This window comes from Takifugu flavidus, chromosome 11 (assembly GCF_003711565.1).
Source record: "Takifugu flavidus isolate HTHZ2018 chromosome 11, ASM371156v2, whole genome shotgun sequence".
Taxonomy (NCBI): Eukaryota; Metazoa; Chordata; class Actinopteri; order Tetraodontiformes; family Tetraodontidae; genus Takifugu; species Takifugu flavidus.
The window spans coordinates 3,004,981-3,024,270 of NC_079530.1; the positions used below are offsets into that span (position 1 = coordinate 3,004,981).

A 19,290-nucleotide genomic window follows, 5' to 3' on the forward strand; every position below is an offset into this window, starting at 1 on the left:
GGGAGCTGCGGCTGTCTGTTATGAGCATATAAACCTGTTTCCTAGTTGGGCCCCAGCTGAGCGAACTTTATCGGTTTTTGGAGCCGGCATCTCCAGATGGCTGAATCCAGAGCAGCTCGTGGTAATCGTGGTTTTTCACAACCCAGATCCATTTTCCTGGTGCCTGACAGCCCCTGAGATCTGTTTCCTCTCCTGATTAGGCTCCCCTCCCATAGTTTTCCCCCAAAACTACTAAAAAACTAAGAAAACATGCACACCTGGATTGATTAACTGTCTGCTGTAACAGTTGAGCAACCTTGGGATTTTTTTTGTAATTGCTGTAGGTTTGATGCCTAAAGCATTGAATTTATAGGTTTTACATTGTGTTTTAGCCAACGAATGACACATAGGTTTGATTTTATCATTCTGCTATGCAGTGGTGTTTTGGGGATATTTGTCACTTTTTTATTACTCTGGAGTAACCAGTACCTTTAAGAACACAGTTGTCTTGTAAAGCAACTCTAGCAATAGATTGCTTTGTCAGTCTGCAGCACTTTTCAGGTGAACACTAAAATCTAGACCCTCCCAGGTCCTTACAGGTAAAGTGAACTGTTGTTGTTCATACTAAGTAATTTTTAGCTCATCAGAGCTGGTAAGAAACATTAATAAAATGAATGCTTGCCTGAGTGACTTTGGTTGTCCCAACCATCTGGTTAAATAAACTGGCGTAGACTTGTGGAGCATCAGCTTTAGCAGCTTGAATTTCGGCTGTAGGTTATATGCTTGTTATACCAGGAATGCTTCATTTTGAAACTGGCCCATTTTAGGATTTTACAATGCAAAATGATATCTCAACAGGATAAGTGGTCTGGCGTGTCCTGTTTTTGGCCATGCAGCACCGCTCTCTCTCTCTCTCAAACTGCGACCACGGCAACAACTTGCAACCTCTTTCCGAGACCTGCGCTTCCTGTCTCACATATGAAATTGCCAGGAAACGTTAGACAAAGCAGGTGAAAAACTTTCAACGGCTTTAGTGCCATCCAATCTGTTTATGTGAATATCTAGAGTGATGCGATGTCAGTGACTGATTCAGAGGGTGAGAATAATGAGATGGGCCATTACCATAATTTCCCTGATTTAGATGAGCGGTTTTCTCACTTGGGTGCTGAAATGGTGCATTGTCCTTTTAAACATTCCCTATCTCATCGATTTGCTTGGTCTACGTGTATTTCAGCCCACACATTTCTGACATGAATGACAATGCCAAAGGCCAGAATAACATTGATGAAGTAAGAATTTACAGCATTGGCATTAAATATGGCAGTCTTAGCAGTTAAGTATTAAACTAAACATATGTGGTCAGGAAGTATCAGACTCTTTCTATGTCTATCTATTGTGCACACATTGGTTGGATACGATGAATTTCTGAAGACTTGGCTCTAATGCAAATTGATATTATTAAGTGCCTGTCAGATATAGCTTCACATATGTGGTTTAGCTTCACATATGTGGTGCGCTTAGACAGGAAATAGGGATGAGCTTGTTTTCCTGTTCTTCTACAGCTATATGTTGTCTAGATTTACATTTCACAAGGATTTTGACTCGTGCATACACACAGCTGGTTTTGCAAGAAACTGAACTTGCATGAGTTTCTCCTCCATCACATAAGGATCCAGTTGCTGTATCATTGCTGTATTAAGCTGCAGTGCAAGGTATCCACACTTTTTGTTCTGTAATTAAAATAATGTATCAAATTGAAATAATGCCCATAGTCTTCTGTTCACATCTGTCTCTAAACAGCAACCATCCAAACCAAGAGTTTCATTATTTGGGTGAATAATCAGATTTCATGGACTTCATGGACCCCCTGTTTGCCAATATGATTATAGTCAGACTTGAATCTCAAAACCCAGGTGGTGATGGGGAGACTGTGATGGGTTCTATATTGGAAACAATGGTGACAATCTGAACTTCATATGGAAGCAATTCCGAAACCTACCCTTTATTCTCACAGCCCCTGAAGTTACACTTCCAGGTCTCAACATTAGAAATGAAGCAGATGCAGGTCCTTTCACTCGAGGCTCATTCTCAGTGGTTTCCGTTTATTTGGTGAACTAATGTCAATGGAAAAGTTCCGTAACTAAACGCTGAGCGTGAACGAGATGGTAAACGATAAATGAGCCTCAGCGATGTCCTGTCAGATCAGTTTACCCTTTAATCAGATTTTTACCTGTGAGCTTGTGAATATCTCATGTAGTGCTCAAACAACTGGTACAACCTGTGTTTAAAGCAAATAATGCTGTGATTTGTCTCACGGCACTCGTGACTACATTTGCTAAAGGAGTGTCGCTGCCCCCACCACAATTTTCCAGCCTGTGGACTGAATCTCATTAGTGACTTCTTTTCAAAACAGGCTCACAAACATCATGATTGATTCAGCCACTATCCTCCAGGATCTCTCAATGCCTGCCTGGGTTGCAGATTAATTTCTTTCCCCTCGTCTTAATTTTTACTCAGCGCCCTTCCAAAGAATGGCTAAATGTCAAGCATGCCTGACTCCTTCTACTGACAGGGCTATTCCAGCAGATAATTACCATAAGGAAATAGATGCTTTAGTGTGCAGAGGGGAATTTAATTTACTCTGACATCCTCACAGCATAATGCATTCCTAGAGAAAGGGAGTTTTTTCAGTTTGCAATTGACTTTTTAGATAAATTGGACTATTTAATGTGATTATCAGCCTTGAACGTCTTTGACTTATTAAGGTGCTGAAACCAATTAAGTGGTACATGCTGCTCATACTTCCAGATGTGAAACAGTGAATACTGCTTAAAGATCCATGAAATAAGAAGAAGCCGGAGCCTTTTGTGTGGTAGTGGAGCGATTACATTACCCGATGATGTTTTGAGACTTGCCAGGTAATGATATTAATTGTAATGACATGGTTTGCTCCAGGTTGTGGATTAACTCAGAGGAGTGGAGTGGTGCTCGGCTTGATTTGCAGTCATGGGTTGCAGCGCTTTAATGTAATCTACATTTAAATGCAGAGGAATTAAGTACATTTATCACTTTATAAAACACTTTTTGCAGAAAATTGCTTCAATTTGTATGCCTGTACACATGACCAGTACCAAATTATGGAAGAGTTTCTGGCATCAGGAGGATGATTGACAACCCCATCATTAGGGAATACTGATCCACCTGTGTACAGATCTCCAAACCCTCCTGACTTCATGGTGTTTTGAAGAAAACCAGCATGTGTTACTGCAGGGCTGAACAGTATCTCAATCGAGACCCAAAGGCGTCTGTTTTTGTTGATAATGCTGAGTCACATTGCAGTCCCAGCATTCCCTTTGGGTAGCCTCTGGAGCCACAGCGACAGATTCTGAGCAGAGGATGCAATAATGCTGACCGTGAGGCTTAAGGAAGTCGATGAGAATTGCTGCAACTTATATTATGGTTCTTAAAATACATGACACCACAGTCCAACTGCCCATAGTTCCTACTTTTGCAACAAACTGCCTGAATGTGGTGCTTCTTAGGAGATAAGGGCAGCCTCCCATGAAAGGTGACTAAGCAATCCAGCACAGGCAGCTTCTCCTGTGATAAGAGTCGCTGCTTGGGGCCTGAGGGCAGTGGAATAGAGGGAAAATCAACCAGAAAACAGACTGAAAAATCAGTAACACCAGCACTTAAGGAATTTAAATTAGCAATGAAATGAGGGTGACAAAAGCTCAGCTTTAATATTGTGGACTTGAATTTGAAACACCAATTACAGCAACGAAGATATAGGCAGGACAAGAGTCTGAAAATGATAGGAGAACGTATAGCAGCCCGACTAAAGGTGCATTACTTATTTACGGTTACAATCAATATTAATCCACAATTTACATTTATCTGAATAATCTCGAACAGATCAGGTAGCTGTCTTGCCCGCTTTTAGCACTGTGTGCAATTAAAAGAAAACAAGTTCAATGTTGAGTTAATACACTCTTTACATGTGCTGCGTGAGCCGTGGCTGCAAGAATGACAACTGGCAGGAGGGAGCTAAAGTTTAACACCCTCATCCAGTCATATGCACTGGAAAATAAGGTTAACGGACACAGTTTACCTACATTTGGAAAGTTAAGCACATCTTACATAAATCTTCTATATGGTGCATTAAATATTATAGTAACGGCTCTGTCTAGATATGCAAGAAGTGTCAATATTTTTTTTAATTTACATACTGAATAGATTATTAAGTTGTTTTGAGGGCATATAGAAACCCACAGAGGGGGGAAAAAAACAAAGTCAAAAGTATTTAAGACAAAAGAAGAATTATAGATTAAAAGGAAGCCAGTGCTGATTACATGTGCTTTAGCCTGCCAGAGTAGGTGACAGAAGGGGACATGTCCAATATGCAAGTGAGGAGACCCCGGCAGCTTCCCCGAGAATGAAATAAATAAACAATGAATGGACCACTCTCCTCTGCGCCTCATCCCATCTCATGCATGGCTGCCAGTAATGGTCTACTGGGTGTCAGCTTTTATTGGCACGGTACAAAGCAAGTGCCAAGGGTTTGGTGGCTCGACTCCCCGCCGCACACTCGGCCTGTGGATAAAAGCAAGCAAAATGCCTCAGTCGAGCTCAGACACCAAGTCATGTTGGGCTGGAACGAGGAAGTGCAGTGGAGAGGGGAGGGACTCCGGGCGCAGCTCCATGGGGCCGCCGCGGCGCTGCGACCTTCTGCACATGGAGCCGGGGAGAGTTGGAAGAACTTCATATTGCAAACTCAAGGAATAGCAGGTAATGTGACTTCCACCGCGTGTATTCTCTTAAGCCTTTCCCTTCCGAGACACAACACTTTAAAAGTCAAAATGAACTACTTTAATCTTTAAAAAAAAGGTTTAGGAGACATTTGCGCCTCGATGGAAAAAGACACCGCTCGCAGTTTCGGTGCAGGTGCGTCGCAGCATCAGATCCCGCTTTCTTCTGGGCTCCAACGGGACATGCAACTGCTTCACCAACAGGTGTATCGCTTAGATTCAATTCAATCAAATAGCAAAAGAGTATTTAAATGTCTAGATCTATTTATTTATTTTTAAATTACCAGCTTATTGGCAAATGAGAAATGTTCCCATTCTCCATGGGTTTTTTCTTTAGGAATATTTGGATTATTTTTAATAACATACTTTTATTTCTAAACCATTTCTTATCTCATTTCTAAATATCCCGATCATGTTTTAGTTTTCAAATGTTTCCTATAATTTACACAGTAGCACCTGTTGCAACAGATGCGCGCACTCAGAAAATCTAAAAAAAAGTGTTTCCCTTTCGAAAACGACAGTTTAAAAAAAATACACATTTTTTAAACGCCAAATTTATAGTGATTAAAACTTTTTTTCAGACGTATGTGCGAGAAAGTCGTGCGCGACAGGATTTTCTGTCTGCGCGCACTGACGCTCTTTTCTGAGGATCGATTGATCTTTTCTGTTGAGCTTTGTTTTTATTGACCCTGTTCTAAGTTGCTAAACGTCTGTGCGGGATGGAAAAAACAGTAAAAACTGCAGGACTAAAGAAACTTTTTTTTAAAGGTGGTTCGTCACCTGACTCTCGAAATGTTGAGAAAATAAACGCGTTTTAATTTCTTAAACTCTTTGCAACATCAGTAGTTCCCAGTTTTAAAAGTTATGCAAAAAAAAGGGTCCCGCGGAAGTAAGTTTAAGTGTTGGCCTGTTAGCACCAGTGCGTTAATCCTCTTTAAGTATTTAATGTAAACTTCCTTCTGTTCACAGTGAAATGATCAGTCAATGAATTTAAAATTATAGTGTCGACTTGTGTAAATTCCAGAGAACATTCAATAAAAATCAACGCTTTTCAAACACAATAGTTTGACAAAAATCGACCATTTATTTAAAACACGAACCAGTAGCGGCACACATACTTTTTCTTTATCGTTCGGTGGGAGCGAGAAGAGCAGATCTGACTGTAGACGAATCATCTCATCTTTCCTGAGCGTAGAAACTGTAGCAGGAGGAAGAGGAGGCGGCGGAGGGGCAGACGAAGGCAGACAGTTATTAAAATGATTGTACTGTCTGAATAGCTGAGTAGTGAAGTGTGTCAGATGCAAATGAAGGAAACTTCTCCTGCGAGCGGCCCTCGCCCCCCTCGGTGGCTCACCATAAACACCGACGCGCTCGCATGTGCCTTCCATGCATTTCTGATGAGAATCCTCACATGCGCGCGTATGAACAAAGGTGACAGTTGCTGTGTGTGTGTGTGTGTGTGTGTGTGTGTGTGTGTGTGTGTGTGGTGGTGGTGGTGGGGGGATCATCACCTTTTCTATATTAGAAGAAAGTGCCCAGTGCGCCCCCAAGTCCATGAACAGCCCCAATTATTCATAGACGTGACCAATAATCTTCCATAAATCTGTTGGAAAGTGGAAACTTTAGTAGGAACTTTAAAGATGCTTCAAATGATCTCATTAAATCAATCCTGAGCTTTAAAGCAATATGGTGTATTTTAGTTCACTGTGTCCAAAGCAGAAAAAAGTAGAGCTAAGTTACCAGCTTTGACTTCAACAATGTGATTCTTGAAATTTTATAATTGTGCATAATTATCTATTTACCTCACATGACAATTAAACAAAAATCGAAAACAATGAGAATACTTTAATCGTCTTGACCCATATTTATTGTCAAATGTGCAAAATACATTTTTATCATCTTTGTACACACCAGAGTTTGCAGCTTTGTCCTGGATATCCAAACTTTGCTGGTGTGGTCCTCAGTATCTGTATCTCTAACGGTTTTGCCGTTTCTCATCTCCACCCTGCTGTCTGGTGTAACTTTTACGCCTCACCCCCACTGCAATGCAGCGCCAGCATTTCACACACACGCACACACGTACTCGCACACATACACACATGCACACTTCAACCCACAAGCCTCTTCCTGCCCCCACCCCACCCCCCCCCCCCCCCACCCTCAAACTGCACATCTAAGGCCTGTTCTATCACTTCCAAAAAAACAAAAAAAACAAACAAAGATTCCACCTGTCACTTCTTACACATGGAGACACACTTCGGTCTGATTTGAATATGAGTCAGGGTGATTCCAGTCAGAATGAAATGTTATTGGCACAGTGCTTGCTCTTATCAAAATGCTGCCTTTGATTTTGGAGAGCATTTAGAAAGAATGTAAAGGCACCACTGTAAAAACCCACAAAACACAATTTCAAATCTTATCAAAGAATTAATAACTTGTTGAAACTAAACAGCCACTACCTGAAAGGTCTATGAACTTCTTTGCACGTGGCTACAGAAGTGGGTAGCAGCTGCATGTGGACACACACACACACACACACACACACACACACACACACACACACACAAACACACACAGATTCAGTTCTGTTGGAGCCCCACGCTGACACATCCGTGTTTCCCCTTGTACCATCTGCCTAGAAAAAGGGGCACATGAGAATATCCCCTCTTCCATCCCTCCAGATGCTAAAATGCTGTGCTGTGTAGTTGCAGCTCAGCAGATTAGCATGCAACACCCTGCTCAACAATTCATCTGCACCAGTGACCTTTGCCCCCCCGCCTCACACTTGTGTCCTGGGCGTCTTCAAGCCAGGCTTTTGACTTGACTCCGCAGATTGCCGTGCATTGCAACAGAGTGGCCTGGTTGCTTCCCACTATTTGTTCCAAATGTGTGGAGCCATCTGTCTGTAAAACAGGAAGGCCTTGGTTCCCCTTCTCCCTTGGGCTCGTTTCGCTATTTTCAGGAGCTTCACTTCTCCCTGAGTGGCTGCTGGGACTGGGCAGCAACCCCACCAAGGGCTTCTTGAAGTGGTGGAGCTGGGGCTGAGGCTGTCGGGCCCATCTGCTGCAGGCTTGAGGGCCATCCATTATTAATGGGGCCACGAGCACTGGTGACTCCTCAGATATTCAGCTCTGGCCGAAGGATCGCTTCTGAAAAATAAATAAAGAGAACTTGTCAGTCCTCCAGCCTGCTTTTCTGTCACCGCTCTTTTCTGCGCACCTTCCTGTTGCCTTTGCTCCTCTGACTTCTTGCCACCCAATCGCTACCCACCTCTCTGCCTCCACGTCCGTCTCAGTCTGTCTCTTATTCTCCCTCTCTTTGTTTCTCATTGCATCTCGTGTGTGTCTGGACGTGGGCTCAGTGATGCATGCTCAGTAAATTAGAAAGAACATGAGTGCAGATCAGCTGGGCTCGGAGGACGCCCGCATTCTTGTGACCCTGGGCCAGTTAATTTTCTGCTTAATTTTGCGGCAGTCAGTTTAGATTTTTGGATGATTACGTGGCAGGAAATTAACAATAAATAACAAATGTGGTCTGAAAGTCCAATCTTGGCACCCCTGCTCTACCAGCGGCTCTTATCTGAAGGGGCCACAGGGCTCTCCAATGATCAGTCTCTCTGTCAGACTTCTAATGAAAATGTCTGTGATTCTTTGTAATGTAAAGCGGTCAGACAGCAGCGTGTCTGCAGCGGCGACAAGAGCGATCTCGCCAAGGTGGCCCAATAATGCCAAGAAGTAACACTTTTTACTCCATGCCTTCACTTGATTAAACTTACACATGTCTACATCTCTCTTCCGTTAGAATACTTGCACCACATGGAGACAGAAGAGGCCCAGGAAATGACCCAGATGCCAGGTAAAACACAGCCACCTGATGTAGACACCACGAGCGCCAGTAAAAGACACAATAGGCAGCTCCAGCAGAAAAAGAAGTTTCTGATTGGGGTGTCTAATGAATGGCAGTGTGTGTCTGCAGGCAGGGACAGCCCTCATGGCAACGGAGCAACTGAAGAGGCAGAGGAGCCCATGGCTGTCCCCGAGGACCTGTCAGCCAACTCCATCCACCAACAGAACAACAGAGCGGACAAAGGTGCGTGGCAACTTCACGGCAGACAAACCCAGCACCCCATTGACACAGATTCTACTGAAGAAATAAACGATTACTACATTGGCCTGTCCCAAGAAATGATGTAACTCTTCCTAGAACAGTTAAATGGAAGTAATGTCAGTGTCATAGCAAATATATAGGGATTAAAGTGTCTTTTAAACGTAATACCATCCCGTGGGAGCTATCTGCCATTTCAAACAGCCGAGAAAACCCAATCAGAAACTGCAAACGGACACATTTAGGTCATTGGCACAAAAGGTTAAAAAACTCTTTGATCCATGGCATGTCTTTAATAAGATGAATCTTAAGGAATAGCTAATGTGGCCTTGATTTCAGTTCGCAAACATGAAGCCAGGGAATGTCGTGGTGTAAATAAGGATGCAGTGAGCTGGAGGGGGCTCACATGGGTGGTGTACATGTATGACAGGCAGTCTGTTCATGAATTACCTCAGAAACAGATGATCCAATAAAGTAATTTTGCGTAGAGGATTACTGTCAGGTGTTCATTCAGGTCAAAACCTAGTATCCACAAAACGCCAAAGATTCCAGATAAACTAAAAAGTAGCTTTGATTAAAAATAGGAGATCGAGTTATGAATACTGATATTCAACTGATAAAAGGGCAATAAAATGGATTCAATTGTTGTTGTTTTTCACGCAGACAATGAGATTAGAGGTCTTGAGTAATTTGAGAGAAAAATGAAATAGGATGTGTAAGAAGAACTTGCCATTCAGGAATGGGCCATAACACACACACACACACACGCACACACACACACACTCTGACAAAAACTGAGATGTCAGATGATAAGCTTGGTTTATGGTTTTATAAGGATTCTCTTAAGGTTAACAAGCAAGAGTTGCAAGCTATACTATTAAAACATGCTACACTAAATTAACGATACAAAAAGCTCGTCATCTCTTCTTTTTTAAATCAGTGCTGGTAACCAGAACCTGCAGCTGGTAGAGCACATTTACGTACTGCAGTTTCTGTTCATTCCCTACATATCATCACTTCACACATTTCTATATGGGGAGAGAGCAAGGGCCTAGATAGAGAAGTGCAAGTACCTGGTACATTTATGCATGGCTGCCTTGGTGATAAAAGAAGGAGATATAACGATCACACAGGCTCATGTTCTGCTCACTTCTCTGTTGTTAAAAAAAGCAACAAGCAGTGGAACTACATAGGAGACTGGACCTCAGAGTTTCAAGACTTTAAATCCTGGGTTATTTCCTGTTGCAAATGTGTGCTCTCAGTGTGGAATTGTCATTTCTGTTGCACATTTACACCGCAGCAATCTACACTGCTATAACTCAGCCCAGCAAACTTCCCTAACATGAAAACTGGAGTTTGTCCTCTTAAATTCCCACCTTGGTATTTCCTTCGGGACCTCAAGCTTAAATACAACTTGTTTTCTCACAAAACCTGAAAACATGACAGAACACCATTGTTAACATCCCAACGAGAACTCTTTAGATTAAAAAGGTCCCATAAGTTAGAGTTTACTTTGGCCTGAATGAGTAAGAAGATTGACCGAGATATCCCAGTGAGAAGACTATCAGATTCAATGATTCAGGTGGGGCCTTCAGAGACTGAGGGAACTGAGTCCAGTTCCTTATAACATGACACGGAGGTGTCTATTTTTAAAAAAAAATGCAAAATGTGGGGCGAAAAAGGGGGCCGTTTTTGGTGTTCCTGCAAGTTGTGTTGCTAACGCGGTTTAACACATGTGGTTCCACTATTGTGCACACAGGGTTATTTTCAGACAGTGCGAGCATAGTCAGTAACAGGAACTTCCACTGGGTTCCTGGTGTTTCCACTCTGTTGACCCAACCTGCTCAGTTGAAGTGGTGAAAAGTGACTCCTTCTAAACTTTAAATTCTCATCTCACTCTTTATTCTTGGGAGGTTATGTTTAGCAACAGGGCTGTTTCCTCTGTATTCGTAGCATTAGATCCATATTCAGATTATTGCAACCTCATTTGTTTGCTTATGTTGCTACATTTGCTTCCCAAAACGAGTAAATCAGGATGTGTGACTGAGACAAACATGATATAAAGTAAAGTCTTCTTCCTACTCCCGGTTCAGTTGCAACTTCCCCATATCCATGAGAAGTTAGCAGTAGCCCATGTATGGTTCCCTTCTGTAGGCTTTAGTCAGCTGACCTGATAGGGGTGAAATTACAAAGGATCATTGTTTCAACATCACTGCAGCATTGAAATTATTCATAGGATATGTTTGATATTTGGAGAATGTATTTAGGCACAAGCAACGCATGAGGAGATAAATATAAACAGCTAACCAATTAACAAGAGTGTTATTTCAGAGCCTCAACGTGTATTAAAATAGAAAAGAATGACAATATATTATTTTACTTCTACTGGTAAGCACTTGCAATTTTTGTCATCTTGGGTTGTTATTGGCTTTGGCGTGTTGTATATGTCTCATATTTAGTGTTTGCAGGTTAAATAGAAAGCAGAATGTGCTGTCTTTCCCTTTGCCTACATGTCTCACTGGGTCCTATCTCATATCGTGTCTTGTGTTTTATTTAACCTACGATAAAAAAAAAAAGCAACTGAGGAGATTAGGCAAGCAAATTTTAAGATAAATGCAGGAAGATAAACAATCAGAAAAGCATCTAGAAGTATTTCAGTGGCGTTAATCATGTTCTTTCTCAAATGGGGAAACATTCTGCACATTGGAAGATTTAAGTTCTTTTGGTGACTCTCAGTGAAAGCAGGACTATCTTAAAAAAAAAAGTTTCAGTTACAGGCTGTTTTACAATTCCTTTCCCGTGCTTCCCTTTCTGTCACTTCTCCATAATTCTTGGTATTTCAGTTTGGCAGGCCTTCTTTCTGAAGCTTCCCCTTTTCCATAGATTCCTATATTTCATGATTTCCGCTTGTTCCTCTTCGGTTGTACAAAGAGAGATGGCGGCATGGGGAAATCAGGCTGTTGCCGTGACATGTAAACCACAGGCTGTTTCAGCTCGGGACTGGCACGACATGTCAGTTGTGCTGGTGAAAAAGTTAGGAGGTGAGGTGACTGAGGGGACACCTTGGGGACACCCGAATAAAAAGAAATAAGACACCTATTCTCGCCACAAATAAGTTTTTACCTTGATCAATTATGAATGATTTCCTTCCCTTAAGAAAAAGAGGCAAATATGAGCGTGTTGTACGTTTTCAGGTCGACACCGCTGTTGTCCCAACCCCTACACACAGTTTCCTGTGTCTCTGTTTCCTGTTTATCTTGTCGTTTGCTTCACCAAACTGTGATGGTGTGAGATTATCTGCATGTTTCTTCATCTCATCAGTGACATCCTTAAACAATCCACCTGCTTGTTCTCCTGAAATAAGGTTTTTGTGTGAAATACATATATATTTACCTAAATGTGCTTCACTTTAGATGTTGAATCCAGGTGGTAATTCAGATTAAAGTTTCATGTGGTAGACATAGTTTTTCTAGAGCTTCACAGCAGAGAATGTATAAACTAAAAATAATCCACCTTAATACTAACTGAAGTAATGAAGAAAAGTGTGTAAAATCCTGCAGACCATTAACCAACCAACCAACCGACGCACTCTTCATAAATGTTCATAAATAAATGTTCCAAATTCTCACAAAACAAACAAAATTATTCAATTCACTGTACTAAATGAAACATGAGCAGTTGTCACACTGTATCCAGGAGTTGTTCCAAATGGGGCAAAATAAATACCACCGAAGGGGAATTTGTTAGCGTAAAAAACAATAAGTGCGAACAAATGCAAAACTTCTTTGCATGTCAACCAAGGAAGTTAATGTATGGAACAAGCGTAGTGAAGAAATTAAAACTTTGTGAACTGAAAGGCCTATTTAAAGAAAATAGCATAGACAAATACAAGATGGATTTACATACAGTTTAGAGAAATATTTGAATTAATATGGTGTATCCTTTAGCTGGAGTTTCTTCTGGAGCTTTTGTTGTTTTGTCTGTTACTTTCATTGCTTGACTTGTCCTCTTGTTGTTGCTTTGCTCCTTTCCCTTTCTTAATGATATAATGATGAATCTGATTTTTTATATACATAAAGAATTTAGAAAGAAACAGATAGATTAGAAAAGATACTGAATCCATCCTACTTATTTTTCAAACCAAAACATTGTCATGGCCAGCAGAAAACTTGCTGTCTGTCGTTTGCTCACATAAGTTTCTTTAGTTTGCTTTTTTATTTTAACCGGGTCAAAATAAAGTATAATGAATGAGACAGACTTTACAATGACATCATGACAGGTTGACGTTAACTATCATAACTTGAAATGAAATATATTAAACGTGCAAAACATGGAATGTTTTGTCAGCGTTATCTTGATATATTAAGCTTAATATAAAGATAGAAATTATGAAAGCAGGAATTTAACAGTGTTGACTGGTTCAATAACAAATGAAGGCATAGCAGCCACATTAGTGACTATTGAAGTTGAGGAAGAGGCTGAACTGTAAACAAAAAAAATATGAGTCTTCAGATTAAACAGGATTTATGCATTCAATTTCAAATTTCCCTCTCCGGATTTTAAAGCTATCACTATATTCCATCTGTTCCAGTGTTGCAGCATCAATGTCTCTCTGACAGTCTGCCCGTCTTTAGTGTTTGACATCATTCTAAAACCATGCTCGTATTCTAAACCATGGCCACCCATCCTATCCCCACCCCTTGCCCTCTTTTCCAGTCTGTAACATTAAAGTTGAGGCTCGCAGTGATGAGGAGAATGGGCTGGCCTCTGACATGAATGGCGTGGAGGAGGAGGAGTGCGCGGAAGACTTGCGCGTGATTGATGCTTCGGGGGCCAAGGTGAACGGCTCACAGTCGAGCCCCCAAGCCAAGGCCTTCTCCTCGGCCGGAGGTACACGGCTGCCCAACGGGAAGCTCCAGTGTGATATCTGTGGGATAGTTTGCATTGGTCCCAATGTGTTGATGGTGCACAAGCGAAGCCACACTGGTAAGCTGTCTGCAACACTTCTTGCCCTTTATTTGTACCCACATTCACTGTTACCAGCTTAGAGAGGGTGGATCAGGGTTAAGTGGTGTCGCCCGAAACAACTTTAATGAGAAATGAATTAATGTATAAAGATATATAAATAAAACAGCTGTGTAGTTTTTTTGCATTAAGACAAAAGGTTAATTTTCAAGTATGTTTGTACGTTTGCCATTAAAATAGTCTGTACGCACAACGCATGAAATAGACTTTGAACATGTCATTAATGTCCATTAATATTTAGAAATGACTGCAGAACATCTCAGGAAGGGAAACAACAACTGAGCGACTGCATGAATGTGGACATACCCACAGCTGAGAATCAGGATATGTGGTGAAATTAAATGGAATCTTTGTGAAATGACAATTATCTGAGTGGCAAAAGTTTAGTTTTTCAAAATTGATATTCTATTGTAATGAAGCCAAACCAGTGGTGGGGAACATCGCTGAAAAAGGCACTTAACTGTCAAGCTTTAGATTCTAATGAAACTCAAAATGGAAGAAAGGAACGCTAGACTGATGGAAATGCAAAAAAAACTACAATAAAAGATATAATGAAGTGCCTCCTATTTAAATAGAAAATATTCTGTGGTGATTTTTGCTTCCAAAATGCATCTTTAATGATTTTCCCTTTTTATATATTTTTGCTGCTTCACTGGTGACTCTTATTTTATGGGGGGAGGTTTAAAAAAAGTCATATTAAAACGTTCTCACAGAATGACACAACACTCAGAGGGGCTGGATATTGGTTTATTCCAGAGGCGCTGATCAGGAAGACTGGCTCTCAGCACAAAGTGTTTCCTTCGTTTTATTCAAATGAGGCTGAATTTGCATTGTGATGTGCAGCTCTTATTTTAGAGACGTGGGGGGGGGGGGGGATGAGATTTTCAGATCAAATTGACCTAGGCAATGGTGCATTACGGAGCTGGCAGGCTGAGTCTGAAAGGCTCTTGTTCGATCACAGTGGCAGAAGTCAGTGGGGCAGGCGAGAGCATGGAGAGATGGAGTCACACTGCTACCCCCCACCCCCCACCTCCCAAAAGTCTACTGGATCACACTCTGAGGTGCTCCATCATCCAGCTTGTTCTGGCCCCATGAAATCTTGTAGCGCAGTGTCCCACGGATTGCAGAAACACTCTTTCATCCACTTATTGTTGTAACCAACATGAGATTAGGGAGAGAAGTGCATTCAAATAAAAAAACATCTTTACCACCACATGTATAGTTAATTAACAGCAATTTATCCCTCTTTCTTTCTTATTGATGTACCTTTTTTAAAACAATGTGCTCCTCCTTGTGTTGTGTCCTCAGGGGAACGTCCTTTTCATTGCAACCAATGTGGCGCCTCGTTCACTCAGAAGGGGAATCTCCTGCGCCACATCAAGCTCCACTCGGGGGAGAAACCCTTCAAGTGTCACCTGTGCAGTTATGCCTGTCGAAGGAGGGATGCCCTCACTGGACATTTACGCACCCACTCTGGTGAGTATCCCTGCTGCTGCTGTGCCCGTGGTTGCTCCGCAGCAAGCATGAGAGCATCAAAACCTTTAAAGTTTACTGAGACTTCTTTTTTTTTAAATTCTATACATTACAAGTACAGTGTGTGAAATGAAAATGTGGCAGTATTGTGTTCTGAGAAAGACTGAGAATAAGCTTTAATAAACAGTTGAAGAATTTTTTATAACAGCTGGCAGGACACTGTAGGAAAGGATTGCATGCACCCTTTCCCTGTGCAGTGCACTCAGAAGAGCACACACGGGTGGGTTAGTGGTAATTCTCAATTTAGTTATTAGGACAATTTAGATTCTAATAATACTTCATGCCTGTAGATATATTAGCATTAACTTAAAAACGGGAAAAAAAACTGAAATGTATTTCAACTGTGATTCATTACATTTTAATGATTGTTTGTCTCATTAGAGAAACTACTTTAAAATAGAAAGTGCAAACTCTCCCAAGTTGCTTCCTGAAATCTTCCCCCAAAAGTCACTCCAAACTTTTGTGACCTCAGGAGTAATTCCAGTCATGCACATGCTGAATCAAGAAAAATCGGATTTTTGTGAAGAGTTGTTGTGGTCTCAACTTCCTCTGGCAATCAAACTACATGCTTATTTTATGTTTCTTCACACAAAATTCCCATAATCATCCTTACTCTTTTAGAGTCAAATAAAAACTCAGCGCTTTTCAGACTTTTTAAAAAAAATGCTCTTTTATACTTCAAAGAAAAGGGCATTATGGATTATTTTAAATCTCATCTCGTCAAATCTTCTCCCGCTTTATCAGAAAATTTTAAATTACAATCTTAAATCTACATAAATATGATTAATAATATAATAATTAATACGATTTCCTCCACATTACAGAAAAAGTGATGTCACAGACAAAAGAATGTGAGAAGTGCCATTATGAACTAGGGTAAATCCAGAAATAGATGTGATTAAAGTTGGCGAAAACAAATAGTATGTGCTAGTGTGAGAAACCAGGAACTGATTTAATATTAGCACATTACATCAAACTGAAACTAAGATGTTACATTTGAATCTTACAGAATATACTAAAGCCTATATTGTTGTTTGTTTATTTGTTTATGCAGTCGGGAAGCCTCACAAATGTGCTTACTGTGGGCGAAGCTACAAGCAGCGCAGCTCCCTCGAGGAGCACAAAGAGCGATGCCACAACTACCTCCATTACATGGGGCTGCAGAACAGTATTTACACAGGTTGGTGATCTGTGTCTCATCAAGCTCTTTAACCTCTCAACTTCAGCCTCCACCCAAACGTGACAACCTGTTTTACTGCAACCGTCTCCAACTGCGACCAGAGTTTAGGCCCCATTGCCACTAGCGTTTCTTTCAACAAGACCTTGCCACGTCAATTTGCCTTTGCCGAGTTGCACTCAAGTTGAATCTTGGGGCAAATGTGCATCGGCTCTGCCCCAAAGCAGGCCGGGGTGATGGTGAATGGCTGTCAACAAGCTATAAGCCAGCAAAACTAACACAACTCCCTGAGCGGCAACGTCACGGTGGCACCAACCAAAAAAATCCACACTTTACTGTGACTCTGTATAGTACACGGTACGGTTCGCATGTGTGAGTGCGCCCTAGAGACCAAGTGCTATGTATGTGTCAGAATAGTCCGCTCTGGGCTCTGTAAGTAGGAATACCATCCCCACTATAAATAAGAAAAAATACCTAAATAACATTGACTCTGAAATCCACTTTTCTGTTTTGCTTTCCAGTAATAAAGGAAGAAAGCAACCAGAATGAGCAGAGGGAAGACTTGAGCCAGACGGGATCTGACAGAGCCTTGGTGCTAGACAGATTAGCTAATAATGTAGCTAAACGTAAGAGCACTATGCCACAGAAGTTTGTGGGTAAGGGCAGAAATCTGCTTCCTTTGTGTGATAAAAATGTCTCTGCTTTTGGTTAGAACTGTATAGCGCAATCTTAGCTGCAGCTCTTTAATTTAGTTCAGCCTGAACATGAAATGGACTTTTGTATCTGTGTTGTATTTAACTGTTTTAGGTGGGGGAAAAAAGCGTGTGCTTGATTACGCAATAGTATATGGATTTAAACAGTATATGGGTTTAAATGAACATCTTTATTACTCAACATTTTGGAGTTCTTTCACTAAATAGGACAGAATAATATTTGAATTCAGGTTACCAGGATATAGACTCTTCACAGGATGTTTGTGAGCAGAGTTTAACCTTTAGATGGATCTTCTGCTCCTTAGGTGACAAACGCCTGTCAGATCTCTCCTACGATGGAGGAGCAGGTGAGCTGACCCAGCCGCAGGGCATTGACCAGACCATCAACAGCGCCATCAGCTACCTTGAAGCCGAGTCACTCCGGCCTCTGGTTCAGACCTCCCCTGCTTCCTCTTCTGATGTGGCCCTCAGCTCCATGTTTTCCCTCCACAAGACAGCCTCAGACGGCCAAGGTGGGACGGTCATGTCAGCCAAGGATAGCGCAGCCGAAAACCTGCTGCTGCTCTCCAACTCCAAGTCAGCCTGCAGTGAAAAGGATGGCTCACCCAGCCACAGTGGCCAGGACTCCACAGACACCGAGAGCAACAACGATGACCGTCCAGGCGTGACAGCGCCCGGCCTCATCTACCTGACCAACCACATCACGTCTAGGATGAGAAACGGCGTGCTTCCTTTGGTGAAAGAGGAACAGCAGAGGCAGTACGAGGCCATCCAGGCCAGCATGGAGATGGCCTCTGAGGGGTTCAAGGTGATCACAACAGACGGCGAGCAGGTGAGGGCATACAGGTGTGAACACTGTCGTGTTCTGTTCCTGGACCATGTCATGTACACCATTCATATGGGGTGCCATGGTTTCAGAGACCCCTTTGAGTGTAACCTCTGTGGTCACCGGAGTCAAGACCGATATGAGTTTTCTTCTCACATAACACGAGGAGAGCATCGCTTCTGAGCACACATACTTTTAACATACCCCATCCTCATGAACATGCACCTGTGGCAACACAGGAACGTCCATCAATAAACGCTGTTTAATACAATGTATGCATGTTATCTGAATTATTCAATATGCATTTTTTTTTTTATTATTTCAAATGTCACACTGGAAAGAAAAAAAAGACCATTTGATAATCAAGATAGTCGAGACAAAGCATCATCCTCTGTCATTGCCCTAATGGTCACTTGTACAAATTGTATAAATGTGTTTTGGAAAAGAAGAAGGGGAACAAGTGATTGAAAAAATGAACATATATCCAAAGTCTTACTTTTGAAAAATCTGCTCATTGAAAGGACTAAAATAAAGGAAACATTTTATCCTGCAGTGATTATCTGTGGAGTAAACAATGCTTAAACATGAAAAATAGTGATCGGTGTAGATAGGAACACGCGTCCTCCTATGGTCTGTATTTGTAACAACCCACACATTATTTATATGCATTTAAACACCTGTCTGTTTTTGTATTTATTACAGTAATGGATGTATGTCTGTAGAGTAGGAACTAATAAAAGCTACATCTGTTTCTGTCTGATTGTACTAAACATGTTTGAGATGAAAACATGACTGCTGCTGGAAGCTCATTTTTATTTTATCCTGTTTTTTATGTTATCCTGGCCTTTTGTTTCCTTTGTGATGACTGCAAATTGTGTCAGTCACAAAATGTAAAAATAAGTCAGTTTAGTGTTGAAAGAGCTCTATGCTTGCAGAAATATCAATAAAGAATATTTTATATAAATGCAGATTGGAGATAGTGTTGTGGTGTTTTTTAAATTAGTTTAAAGAAAATATGAATTTAACAGCTTTCAGTCTATCCACGGTGTTCTAAATATGAAAACCTTTTTGAAGCCTGCTATAAATACGTGCCAGGCTTCAGGTTTTTTGATGGAAAGTTTTACT

The 19,290-nt window shown here is 41.3% G+C and overlaps 1 protein-coding gene and 1 long non-coding RNA gene across 7 annotated transcripts; one reads left to right on the forward strand and one right to left on the reverse strand.

The window, feature by feature from the left end:
- Positions 1-2,834: 2,834 nt before the first annotated feature.
- On the reverse strand, positions 2,835-7,196 carry LOC130533383 (uncharacterized). Of its 3 annotated transcripts, XR_008952564.1 has the most exons (4): positions 6,699-7,196; positions 5,906-5,985; positions 3,486-4,572; positions 2,835-3,364 (listed from the first exon to the last, which is right to left on the reverse strand). It is a non-coding gene; the product is annotated as an uncharacterized LOC130533383 (long non-coding RNA). The 3 variants fall into 3 exon arrangements; XR_008952563.1 differs by lacking the exons at positions 2,835-3,364; positions 3,486-4,572 and adding an exon at positions 6,299-6,390 and having other exon boundaries at positions 5,849-5,985; XR_008952562.1 differs by lacking the exons at positions 2,835-3,364; positions 6,699-7,196 and having other exon boundaries at positions 3,698-4,572; positions 5,906-6,284.
- ikzf1 (IKAROS family zinc finger 1 (Ikaros)) lies at positions 4,380-19,133 on the forward strand. Of its 4 annotated transcripts, none has more exons than XM_057046709.1 (8): positions 4,381-4,767; positions 8,589-8,642; positions 8,763-8,876; positions 13,608-13,877; positions 15,225-15,392; positions 16,504-16,629; positions 17,148-17,282; positions 17,645-19,133. In XM_057046709.1, exons 1-8 carry the CDS (start codon positions 4,431-4,433, stop codon positions 18,346-18,348), a joined length of 1,908 nt encoding a protein of 635 aa, XP_056902689.1. In that variant the 5' UTR covers positions 4,381-4,430; the 3' UTR covers positions 18,349-19,133. The 4 variants fall into 4 exon arrangements, with proteins under 4 accessions (XP_056902690.1, XP_056902689.1, XP_056902692.1 ...); XM_057046713.1 differs by having other exon boundaries at positions 4,694-4,767; positions 8,750-8,876; XM_057046710.1 differs by lacking the exon at positions 17,148-17,282 and having other exon boundaries at positions 4,380-4,767.
- Positions 19,134-19,290: the final 157 nt, after the last annotated feature.

Excerpts from the sequence above, each read along its gene's own strand:
- ikzf1 (XM_057046709.1), top strand. The coding sequence starts at position 4,431 with ATGAATGGACCACTCTCCTCTGCGCCTCATCCCATCTCATGCATGGCT. Across the intron at positions 8,877-13,607 it reads GAACAACAGAGCGGACAAAG|TCTGTAACATTAAAGTTGAG; the intron begins GTGCGTGGCAAC and ends CCTCTTTTCCAG. Across the intron at positions 16,630-17,147 it reads GCAGAACAGTATTTACACAG|TAATAAAGGAAGAAAGCAAC; the intron begins GTTGGTGATCTG and ends TTTGCTTTCCAG.